At 36.3% G+C, this 12,601-nt stretch overlaps 1 protein-coding gene across 1 annotated transcript in view; it reads right to left on the bottom strand.

Annotated features, from left to right (window-relative positions):
- COG2 (component of oligomeric golgi complex 2) overlaps nt 1-12,601 on the bottom strand; it is a 32,128-nt gene that overhangs the window by 8,197 nt on the left and 11,330 nt on the right. Inside the window, exons 9-15 of the mRNA XM_032985399.2 lie at nt 11,922-12,048; nt 8,759-8,898; nt 5,456-5,517; nt 4,084-4,235; nt 2,504-2,704; nt 1,609-1,681; nt 193-335 (exon numbers count right to left, since the gene is read on the bottom strand). Of these exons, the coding sequence (XP_032841290.2) occupies nt 193-335; nt 1,609-1,681; nt 2,504-2,704; nt 4,084-4,235; nt 5,456-5,517; nt 8,759-8,898; nt 11,922-12,048 (898 nt within the window). The remainder of the gene's footprint in view (nt 1-192; nt 336-1,608; nt 1,682-2,503; nt 2,705-4,083; nt 4,236-5,455; nt 5,518-8,758; nt 8,899-11,921; nt 12,049-12,601) is intronic.

Raw genomic sequence — 12,601 nt, 5'->3', positions numbered from 1 at the left:
AAAAATACCATTTTTTTCCCTTTGCAATGCAGTAAACAGTAAATCACTAAATTATGTCAAGGTATATAATAGGACTCGTGACTGTCAAGAAGATATGGATAGGTCTGAAGAACTCATAAATGTACTGACAGGTTAACATTCTTAGTACAGGCCTTTCTGAGAGTTATTTTTCCATCTGCAATCAGCACTGACCTTATTGGTTCTCCTATATAATCTTGGAACTTCCAGTGCACTCTTCAGGTAAGTGAAGGACGACTCACTGAGATCCTGGATAATCCTGTTATTCAGGGTAGGCACACAGTTTGATAATGAAGTCTTTGAGTCTTCCAAGGCTCCTATTGAAGTAAAAATGCTAAAGTTTAAACTGAGCTACCCTGCCCAATCACAATATAAATTATGTGAATCCTCCCATCATCCCAATCCCACTCACTATCCTAGATGGCTGCTGGTATCAAATACAGGATGCTTACTAAATAAATACACACCAACCATTTACAGAGGATCACCAATAATATCAACCATTCCTCCGCCAGAAAAACAGATGGAGGGAAGGAAAGGAAAAAAAAAAAGGGGGTAAACCAACATTATCCAGGTTCACAGTTTTTTCAGTATTCCCAATGTAGCAAGGGGCTTGAATCAAAAGGCTCCAACCTACCAAGAAAACTGTGGTTGTGAAATTATTTCTCACAGTAACTAAACTCCCTATAGAGTGACTGGAACATGCTCAACTCAAAGTTGTGATTGACAACAGATCATCTACTGAGTGGAGCATGTGCACAGGCTCCTACCTTTCTTATGGTCTTGGACATCTACCAGTAATCTTGATTTAGAGATTTGGACATCTACCAATAATCCCAATTTAGAGATTTAAGTGGAATTCACAGTGCAGAACTTCTGGCTATACTTGAAGACATAGATTAGTTCACTCACTACATGCCTGGCTTTAATTACTAAATTAAAATCAGACTCCATGTTTCACAAAGAATGATCAGATTAAAAAAAAAAAAAAAAAGCACAAACCACCAAAAAAAAGAGGTTTAAATATGTAATTGCTTCTGTTCTCTGAAGATAACATATTTAACTACGAAACTCTGATAACTCTCCTCCTTACATGATTCATCAGGCCAGAGAAAGAGAAATCTTTTTAGAAAAATATTTTAGTTTCAACTGGGTAATGGAAAGCCTCTCCTTACTTTTTACCCCATTTCCATTACAAATAGGAGTTTCAAGATTTGATACAAATCTTCTAGTCTAAGGTCCCCCACTTGCTGAAGAAGCATCCTAATTACTGGAAAATTACAAGTTATTAAAAAAAAAAAAAAAACAACCAAAACAAAAATCCACCCCAAAAACCAACCCCCCCTCCCCAAAACTCCAAAGCACTTCAGATTCACTCAATTTTAATCAAACATTTTCCAGACTCAACATGTCTCTTCAAGACAGTTTCTATTTAACAATTTAAACCTGAAACGAGCTTCATTAAGTAATAAAAACAGTATTTTCAAATGTTTCATTACAAACAAACTCTGTAAAAGCTGATTTTGTTTGCTTGGCAGAGGGGATTTGTGAGAAAGTGGAAAAAAACTGAATTCAGCCTCTCAGCTTTACCTGCAATGCAAGATACATTCTTGAAGCCGATCATTTCAAGTTTTGGTTTAATCATTTCTAAGATGTCAGGAATCTGAACAAAAAAACCCCAAAAGAGATACAATCATGTTATAAGCATATTTTAATTACTTTTCCTATATTCTGTAAGGTTCCAGTGCATCAAAAGATACCTCCAATCTTTTCTGTATTTTTACTGCATTTATGGAAAACCAGTACTAGAATAATACAATATTCACAGGAATTAAGGCCTATGCAGTAAATCCCCTACCTTATTATTGTCCTCAGAGGAAATAATTTAGAATTAACAAAATATTATCAACCCAGATGCAACTTACAACTTCACAAATAACAGATATTTCAGCCTTATTGACTAAAAATACACAGAAGTCATCCTTACTGGAAGAAAATTAATACCATACATCTCTCTTCAAGATTCTGGATTACTAGGTAAAGTATAATCATGATGATAAAACCTTTTTCAACCTCAAAGGCTAAAACCAGTACACATTTAAGAGAACAAAGTATTAAAGCTCAATATTGCACCACACTCCAAGCTGCAACAGAGATTTTATTAGCAAAGGTAAGACTCTAACACAGTGACACTTTGCACCAAAAATAAGCAGAAACATTATTTTAGGGATTAAGTCCAGCAGCTACTGATAAAAAGAGTTTAAATACATGACGTGGTTTCTCTGTAATCTGCCATTTCAAATATGCACAGAGTAGACCATTTATTTTGGGTGATATTTTCTATATCAGACTATACCAGTTAGCATTTAGGATAAAAAAAAATAGCTTTATGGTACATTATTTTAGACAATTTATCAAGATGTCAAACAATACTGGCACACAGATGAACAAAGACTCTTTTGTAAATAAAGTCACAAGCACAAACCTGATCCTGGAGTTTGTCCAGATCTGCAGCAACATATACCAACTGTGTGCTAGATATAGAAGGCAATGGCTGATTTTCTGGAAAAGATCCATTCCCTTGGTCTTCACTAGGGTGGAGGCTTACAGATGATTCCTTTCTAGCAGCTGGAGCAGATTTTTTACTTTCCTTTATATTCTCACTGGAAACGGGCCTTACAGAAACCTGAAACATCAAATTGAGATGTGAACCCTAGCAATAGTGAAAGCAGTTAGTCAGACAAACAAAAACAGTATATAAAGGATTCCTAAGTTCTTGGTATTAGAATGTCACACTTACAAGGGATATTAGCATTCCTAAATTATGTTTAAAAAAGGTATTTTTAAAACAGTTTTTGGTGCATTAAGGAGTTGGATGATTTGGAGTAAATTTGTCACTATAGCAGAGGACAGTCTAGTCCTGTAGCAGTTTTCACCTGTGTTATTCAAATGAACTACTGCACTGGAGGAATGTGCAAGTCCAAACATTTGATCATTATCTGCTTTGAAGAAAGACAGTTTATTTTCATATGCTGGAATATAAAAATTCATAACAACTCACTGCTGTCAAACAACCCCTTTCTCCCACATCCTCAAACCCTCTGCTGACATGCACATGCTTCACTCAACTACTCTAACTCTGGGACTTACCAGTACTTTTCATGAGCCAATCAGAGAACTGAGTCACTGAGTCTTAGGAGAAGGGAAAAGGGAGATCTTACTGCTGTCTTCAGCTATCTAAGGGGCATGTACAGAGAAGATGGAATCAGACTTTTCCTTGAGATACAGCGATAGAGTAAGAAGCAATGGACATGGTCTGTAGCAAGGGAAATTCTGATCAAATATGAGGACAAAGTGGTCAGTTGTTGGACCAGGGTTCCCAGAGAGGTATGAAATCGCCATCTTCGGATATACTCAAAATTCAACTTGAAAAGACTCTGCACAACCTTATCTAAGCTGGCCCTGTTTTAAGTAGGAATTGGGACCAGATGGCCTTCAGAAGCCCCTTTAAATCACAATTATTCTTCCCTTTAAATCACAATTATTCTATCATGCTGTCTTTCTATGGCACAAGAAATTGGGGGAAACTTGTATGGCTGGGAACAGGCACTAGAAGAGCACAACCTCTCCTGCTCAGAAGCGGGGAATCTAGTTTTACAGTTCAACACTAAGCAAGTGATCTGGATTAGCTTACCCCTATTTTTTGCAGGGTTAGTTTTCTCCTGGCTCAGCTTCACTGTATCAACAAGTAAACACTTGCACAAACAGAACAAAACCAAAAGATTGCACCTACTTCTTTCAGTGACATAGGCAGACTTAAGCATACATGGAAGTACAGCCTGGGCGACCATCAGACAGTAATACTGCAGCAGCACTGGTTATTTGTGGTTAATATATTTTGCAGTGATACTTTTTATAAAACAATTTAATGAACTGGTTGAAAGTGTTCTTGTTAAAGAATGTTAAGTTCAGGAAAAAGCACCTCAAGAGAGGTCACATTGTTTCAAAAGGTTTTATTGATGGGCATATCCAATCACCAAAACTGTAAGCATGCTGTTCTCTTACCTCACCAATGAACACTGAGTAGCGCGCCAAAATTTGCAGACTAAGTTTCCACAGACGGTGTGCCAACAATGGTAAAAACATTTGATCTGACCAGCACTTCAGAAGACTCATCCAGACCATGTGAGTGGCCAAAAGACAGTATGAGCTGCCAGCTAGAAACAATCAGACAAGTTCCTAATCACATTTTTAAAAGAAGTAACATGAGTGTAATTGCATTATCTGAGATTTAAAAAAAAAAAAAAAAAAGGTAAAAAGTCTTCCAAAGAGACACTATCACAAAGATAGCAAAAAGGATTTATTAAACACTGTCTAAACCATACTCTTGGAATATTAGCCCCTCATTGCTTTAGACTTCAAATTCCACTAAGTCTTGCTGTAGCTATGCAGGCAAAAGCAACAGATGACAGTTTGCCTGCACAAAGGCAGAAACAGCTTGGCCAAATAACCCACTTCAGGAGATAACATTTCCAGGTTAGTTTTTGCCTGTCTTACGAAGTTGTATTAGACATGCCTGACAGCCAGGACAGCAATACTCCCTTAGCACTAAACTACCAGTCCTGTCACAGTTTTATCTGAGTTATCTGCTAGAAATACTTATTTAAAACACAGGTGTATTTAAAACAAATACTTTTAAAGCAGTTCATGCACTAACGTTTTATAGTATACAATCAGAAAGCTAAGAAATGTGTCTGCATATTCCAGGCAAACACCTTGAAGTGGTAGGATTTATGCATTCTGCCTCCATTAGGATTTTCTTCTCCTTGCACTCTTCAGGGAGCCACATATTTATGTGGCTTTGAGGTGTCTTTTTCAGAAGTATTCACTCCGTTAACCAAATTAAATTCTTCTGATTACAGTATACTTCTGATGAGTATACCAGGTTTTTCCTTCCACTCTAATCCTTCCTGTGCATACCTTCTCATCTGCTCATAAATTAATGTATGTTTTTGGAGCAGACACCAACACTATAAACCATAGCAAGCCCAAATGCCATTTTCATCTCTACATAGCCCGACAACAATTAAGAGAAATATGCCTCGATAACACAGCATAGCCTTTTGGTTGTCACTTAAAGGGATCCAAATGCCAGTTTGGGTCCTTCTTGCACCAAGGGGATAGTTCCACAAATATGTTAACAGCTGCTGCCAAAAGGGGTGTTTTTAGTAAGTAAAATGATCACTGAACAGTACTTTCATATTGCCTTCTCTATAAAAATGTATTGTACTGTTTAATCAGTTCACCAGAAAACAGAAAGCTCACATGAATCCACAGGATGCACGTCACTAAATAATCAATACAGACAGTAACCACTGCTACTTATACCACTGATTCCTTCAAAATAGAGAAATTATTTTTTGCAATAAAAGTTTACCTGGTGCTTCCTCTAGTGTATCTGAAAGTGCTTCTTCTAATGCCCCTGCTATTTCTCTGAATCTGAGAGACAGAAAAGTTTTGAATATTACAATTCAACAACTGCTTTAATTGCTGCCTAAACATTTTTTCTATGTTTATTCATGTATTACTTCCATGTGCTATCAATGCACATACACAGATTTTAAGCGTGGGGTTGTCCAACATAAATTGGGATGTAAGCCAGACCAACATTCATACACTTGAAAGAAAACCTCTGATGTTTTACAGGCAGATACAAAGCTTTTATTTTTGGAAGTTATTAAAGTCACAGTTGCAAACATTATCAAAATAATAGCTCAGTGTCAAGTCCTTAGCTTTTTTGAGGAATGAAATTTTTTGTTTTGTTACTGTTTTTAAACTAAAAGTGAACACATTGTCTCATACTTGCTTTACCTGACCTTCAGGTTTACCATGTGACACTGGAGGATTCAGCTTTCTACATGTTTGTTAATGAACAGTGGCATAAGGTTCTGCAAACAACTCTGTACCTGATAAAAATCAATAGTTCCTCACAGGGTACCTTGACCCCCATTTTTAAAAAGTCACCCTTTGAAAAAGTAAAAAAAAAATCCCACCTCCCCAGTCTTTTAGTTATAACAGCAAAGTTAATATTAAAACCTCTGATACTTTTCCATATTTAAAGCATACTGCAAAAAGAACATAGCATTTCCCTCATCTAAAAGTTGCAAGCAAGAGCTGCAGAAAACTGTTCTTTAACAAGGTTTTCCCTCTAAATGCTGAAACAAAGTTATCATTTTAAGCTCTCCTACAGAAAGTTCTATTATATTTGGTTTCTCCTTTCTTGCTTTTATGTGCACCATAGTAACTCTGTCAGCTTTTTTGTAAGACTTACTAATTATGAACCTGTAGGGCTCCTCTTAAAGCCTGTTAACTATAATTTCCAGATCAGATCTGGGGTCCACCTACCTTTTCTTGTTCAAACTCCTAATGGACTGGATGCATGTTTAGCAACTAAACATGTTTTAGAAATATTTGTAAAATAGCTTCAAAATCTTATTCCTACCTATGCACCACTTCCACTGACAGAACAGTGCCTTCAAATCTTATAGTGAGAAGGATTAGAGAATGGGATCAGATTCTTCGCAATGACCTAATTTTTGCTGAATGTTTCTTACATAGGAAAAGTCTCCCCAATGTGCGGTTCACTACAGTTCCACAATCAGTTATACTGACATAATTGAAGGAATGGTAAGGGAAAGAATTACTAGGGCTGTTTGTGCCAGCACTGCTACAGAAGAAAAATGCCTCTGCATCCATCTGTTCCTCAAAGGATCGTTTGTAAAGGCTTTAGTGAGGGCTGATTGTTCTGGGTAACTTCTGTAATTGAAAAATGAAAAAAACCCAACAATCTTAACTACAAATACAATAGTGTAAGGTAATACTTCAATGAAAATCCTGTATGACTTAAGGATATTAGCATACATCAGGGGAAAAGCTTCCCTGGTATATATAATGAACATGTTGCATTATTTTCACTGTTGTACACTAAAGAATTCAGAGGCATTTCTGAAAGTTATCAGATTATTCCAATATATAGGAATAATATGGTGAAAGATGAACCAGCTGCTGTCATCCAACCATTTATTAAAATAGTGCACTATTGAGATTTACAGTAATCTCGGATTAAAGGAAAATGATTTTTTTTTTTTTTTAATTTTAATCAGAGCTCAAAATACTTAATGGGAAAGAATGTTTTTGAACAGAAAGAATATGTTGAAATTCCATTTCAATTTTATGAGTAAGTGTATCAAAGTTTGATCAAGTGGTCACTTATTAGAAAAGTTGCACTTTCAAACAAAAGGGGCAGACTCACAGACCTATTAACGATATACATCTGCTAAAAGGTTCATGAAGGCTACAGTTCCATAGACACTTTTCGTCTGTGCACTCAGCACTGTTACTGCAGTGAGTACTCCTGCCCTTTCCCTTGGACCAGCACAAATATTTGTACAGTTCAGTGGTTTGGAGAAATTGATTGGAGTGGAACATCAGCCTTTTTTTGCCCAGGCTAACAGATGCTTCTATCAGTTCACTACACAGCTGCAGGAACAGATGTGCAAGCAAAAAAACCAAAACTAGGCTGGGGCTACTGTTTTACAAAACACAGTGAACCACCAAAACAGTAAGACCCTGCTCCCAGCCCCATGCTCCTGTCACTTACATTAGCTCCAGCACTCATAAGATTGCTGGATGGAATTTTTCAGCAGCAATGTAGATTTATCCTGGATTGAAGAAACTGTATAAATGTGGCCATGGCTGTACTGTTATTGCCAGTTACAGAATCATGCAACAAAAAAGGCCACTAAAGTGATCCAGGTTAAAAATAAACAACTACCCTCCCCACCCCCACCTCTCCCCAGCATTTTTTTTTTTTAAGAGACTTTCAGAAGGCTTTGAACCAAGAGAGATCACACACAGCACACTTCAGTCATAGCAGACTTCATCAACAGTTCCCTTTCTTTCCTGGAGGCTTGATGTTCAGCCCTAAAATCAGATGTGTAGACTAAACCTTCTAAAAATACATTTTTACATTTTATTGTGCTCATTAAAATTCTAGCATTTCAAGAATTAAATGGGGCTTTCTTGGGTCCCTCTGCTCTCTTCTAGCTGCAAGATCTGTAGAAGGTAATACTACAGGTACCTCAGACCTGCTGGAAAAGTAAGCTAAAGCTTATTATTTAGCTGCTTAGAAAAAGGGAATAGTAGGTCAATCTTTGGGAAGGCAACGCTACAAGACCCAGCACTTTACAGAGTCCATCCTGTTGAGACAAAAAGGATGTCAGAAACATGGCTAGATCTGGAAACACTATAAGTTGTCAAGTCCTTTAATTCTATATTTCTAGGAAGAAAGACTTCTTCCCTCATAGCAAGTATTACTCTGGAATTGCACAAGTAGCATCCTTCAACATACAGTTCAGTTCCAGGGACACTGGATAGAAAGAATTTGAAAGAAGATTTCAAAACTTATCTAGAACTGTTCCTCAAAGTCTTGTGAGTAGCATATCAAATTCAGTGTAACAACAACACAGAACATATTGAAGAGTAGCTGGCTGTGATTTTGATAAATTATTGAAATATATTTAAACAGTTACTTGACTTAGTAATTAAATACTTATTTTGACTTCTACTATGATTTGTTGATAAGGGAAACTTTGAACAAGGAGATCTGACCCTAAACCAGATTATCTTTCTGTGACTGAACTCTACTTACGAAAGAGTGAACAAAAAAATGCATACTAACCTTATTTGAAAATATACAGGCAAATTCCATTTGTTGTTAAAGCTGTGGTAAGAGGGATGAGATCTTAACCGTTTCACACTGGCCTGGGAGCCACACTGTCTTTCAAATTTCCGTACGAAATCCATACTAGTAGTGTATTTCTGCAGAAAGAGAATGAACATTTTGATCATGCACAGGGTCCAAGCAAACAAGGAAGCCCACCCTTTCAGCAGAACTTCTGTATCACACTATAGCTAAAGTCAATGTTCAGAATGGGCTGATGCTGCCACCATCACCTAAACATATAAAATCTTGGACTGCAGTGAAAATAAAACCAAATAACTAGTAAGTGTTATTCTATGATAAGAAAAGCTGGTGCAGCACACTTCTAAAAAGCATAAAATTGTCCAAGTACCCTGAACAAGCAGAATTGACCAGAGGTTGCAACAGTATTTCTGAGCTAAATCACTGGGGTGGAACAACAGTGCTGCACAGCACTAAAAACACAGTCAGCTGTAGAAGATGAAGGTGTACAACAAACAGAAATGATCAGGAATGAAACCCAGAAGTACATATAAGCGAACACACATGAGAATGTAAGCATGACATTTTTCCTGTTATATAGGACCTGTATCATAGCAGTTTCAAGACGTTTCCCTAAAAATATGTTTTGCAAATACCAAATATTTGCAGAACTTTAAACCATTTCAGATAAACTATCTAGTGTATACTTCTAATAAGATGTTTACAAATAGTATTAAGTTAGTTGCAGCAAAGAGAAATTACATTAGTCCTCAAATGCATTGTGGGCTTCCTCTCAACAATAACTTATTAACACACTGAAAATAATTAAATAACAAATTAAATCACACACAAAGAAGAAAGCCAAATACTTGAGCAAAACAGTGCACAAAAATGTCATTTCACACAAAACAGACCTTGTAACAGATCACAAAGGTTATGTAAATTAATTTAAAATCAGAATATAGCTACAGTTAAAATTTACCTCTGTGCAATGAAAAACAGTTTGGCTTATGTGCAAGTCTCTTGTATTAAAAAAAAATAGAAAACAGCCATAAAACCTATCATACATGCTCATTAAGCCACCCCCTGAATCAATGAAATAAGCCTGACTGAATCTCTCAGTGCTTCTAACTTCATTGCAGGAAGAGCAGCAGCAGGGCTGTGGCAGCAAGGCTTTTACCTCAATTCAGAGCACTGCATGAGTGATTTTGCCTCTTACAAAGCAGTAAAACATTCTCAGAGAAGCCCCTCAATTGCTGCTTACAGGGTCTGCTCTCAGAAACTCTCCTGTGACCACAGGACATGCACTGCCGTGGGCATGCTTTTGTGTTGCATACCTCAGTAAATCATAACTTTCTGTTAAAGGTATAATTACTGCATATTTTTCTTGTGAACAACAGTTTCAGTGTGTCGAGATAGTATTCTGGAAATTGTACACAAAAGCTTTTTGGTATCTACTTTTCTCCCAACGTGGCTGTAATTATAACACAATGTAACTGTAAAAGGTATGGGAGTTAAATACAGAATGAATGACATTAATGTGCTTTCAGACCTCCCTTCTTAAATAATAAACCCAGCGCTCTAGAAGGCAAACAAGCCATTACGCTCTGCTACCTTTAGCATTAGTCAGAGATATAAACCAAACACTCTGAAAAGACCTATCACTTTCAGAATAGAAGACAACTCAAGAGACATTTATCTAGTTATCGATAACATTATATCCAAGAGAGGGAACTAACTGCAAGATTGGTTCCCATTTCAGTTTCTAGGATTGGATTGTTGACTGCACAAAGTTATTTAAGAGAAGCTAAAGTGGAAAAAAAAATGGAGCAATTTTCAAACAGAGGGATATAAACTTAAAGTCTCAGATTAAATGTTTAGAGATAAAAGAAGTACTCTTTTCAAATACCTGTAAATCTACAAATCTGACTCAGAAATAAGGGCACAACAATCTGAAGCAATTAGAAAAACCCAGCTCTGCACAAGTAAAGAGTTAAACATTCATACTTAACATTGCCAATCCTATTTTTTCAGTATTAAAAAAAAATATTTTTCCATTTCACCCCCCCCCTAAAAACCTTCCAACAGATAATACTGCGTATTCAAACTTTTCAGCATTAAGCCTATATATATATACATATGTAAACAAACTTGGAGAAAAAGACTTTTCTGCATTTCTATCAACCTAGAAAACAGAGATAGAAGACGACTGTCTAAAATCTGTCTTGCATTACTTGGATTATCAGCAGTGCAGAAATAATTTTAAAGGATTCCACCCCCCCACCCCCCCCCTTAATTCAGAGCTATTAGTCTTTAGATAGATGTAATAGCATTTTTACACTTGACATTTCAGGTGCCAAGGCATCAACTTCTTATTGATTTTTAGATAAAATATTTAATGATTTAGGCTCTGAGTCACTTTAGTCAAAAGCAGTCTGGTAAGTACTTTAGACTTACTACGTGATTTACCTGAAAGTCTGGGGGAGGTGGGTGAGGATGTGTTTTGGGTTTTTGTGTTTTGTTTTGTTTATAAATAAACACAACTGTCACTGTTGGTCAATATCAATTTAATATAAGATGACAGTCTTTTAAAAAGAACTAATTTAAACCAGCAAATCCAATTCTTACACAGATAAAATACATTCTTGTGTAAACCAAGCAGCACCGACAACAAAAGCCTGGCACAGCTCACAGTCTGCAGGGCATTAGGTAAAAGTTTGAAGAGTGACTGAAACTCTATGGAAAACTTAAGTATTCTCACCAGTGAGGGGGAACACCCTACAGTGTCATTTGCATGGCACAATCACAACTTTAATGTCCATTTCATTTGTTTCTTATTCAGAGCCAGCCCTGCAAACATTTACTGTGATGCCTGCCTGCCTTCAGTTATTCAATGTATCCGTATGAAAGAGATCTTAAATTCCAAGAAAAATATAAGTATTTAGTAAAAGCAGTTGTGTATGAACGCAGGAAAAACTGTTTGCCTTATAAAACTCCACCAGTAATCTAACATTTCCCTAAGTTATCCTCCTCCTAGCCGTTCAACAACATGGATTTACAGAAAAGCAGCAGAGAGAAAAAAAAAAGCTAGAGAACATGACTCATTCAATTCTTGTGTATGTCAAAGAAATCACAAATGGAAAAAATTAAAATTAATTACCTCATGAAACACATCTGGGTTTCCAGGGTTAAACAGTGATGGCAATTTCTCTTCTAAACCGTGTACTATTTCTGGCCACACTGAATTCACTAAGAAATCATATCCAGGAACAATATCTGCTTTTTCACTGAAATAAAATTGCAATTATTCCATGGTTATATTTTACTACCAGGCTTCTATTTGGAGGTAGGGATAACTAAAAAGATACGCACTGCATTAGACAAAATGAAATTAATTTTTTTTTGCCCAGGTATGCTGATTCTCTTAAAACTGTTCTTCTTTTGAGGTTTATCTGATCCCACAGTCTCATCAAATGCAAGGTATTTTTTATAACTCTCAAAGTGTTTTAAAATTTTATCAGTTATATATTTTGCAAGTGTGTTCTGAAAAATTACTATATTTCAGCTGAGAACTCCTATTCTTACTTGTATATTTCAAGTTTTAACAGCTCCAAACTTCAAAGAGGTACCAAGCAGGAGTAATGTGACTAATGCAATGGAAAGAAGCAGAACTTTTTCATAATTGTTCCAAGCTGTATTTATACACAATATTGTGCTTCGAAGCAAAAGATTAAAAGCTACCTTGATTATGAAAATTTATAAACTGAGAGCAGAAGTGATACCAGCTTTTAATTCCAGTTCAGTATACCACAGTACAAAGTAGAAACATTCCATTATTAA

Source organism: Tyto alba, unplaced genomic scaffold (assembly GCF_018691265.1).
Source record: "Tyto alba isolate M040663 unplaced genomic scaffold, T.alba_DEE_v4.0 Super-Scaffold_22, whole genome shotgun sequence".
In the NCBI taxonomy this organism is placed as follows: Eukaryota; Metazoa; Chordata; class Aves; order Strigiformes; family Tytonidae; genus Tyto; species Tyto alba.
This window is presented reverse-complemented; position numbering and strand designations above follow the sequence as displayed.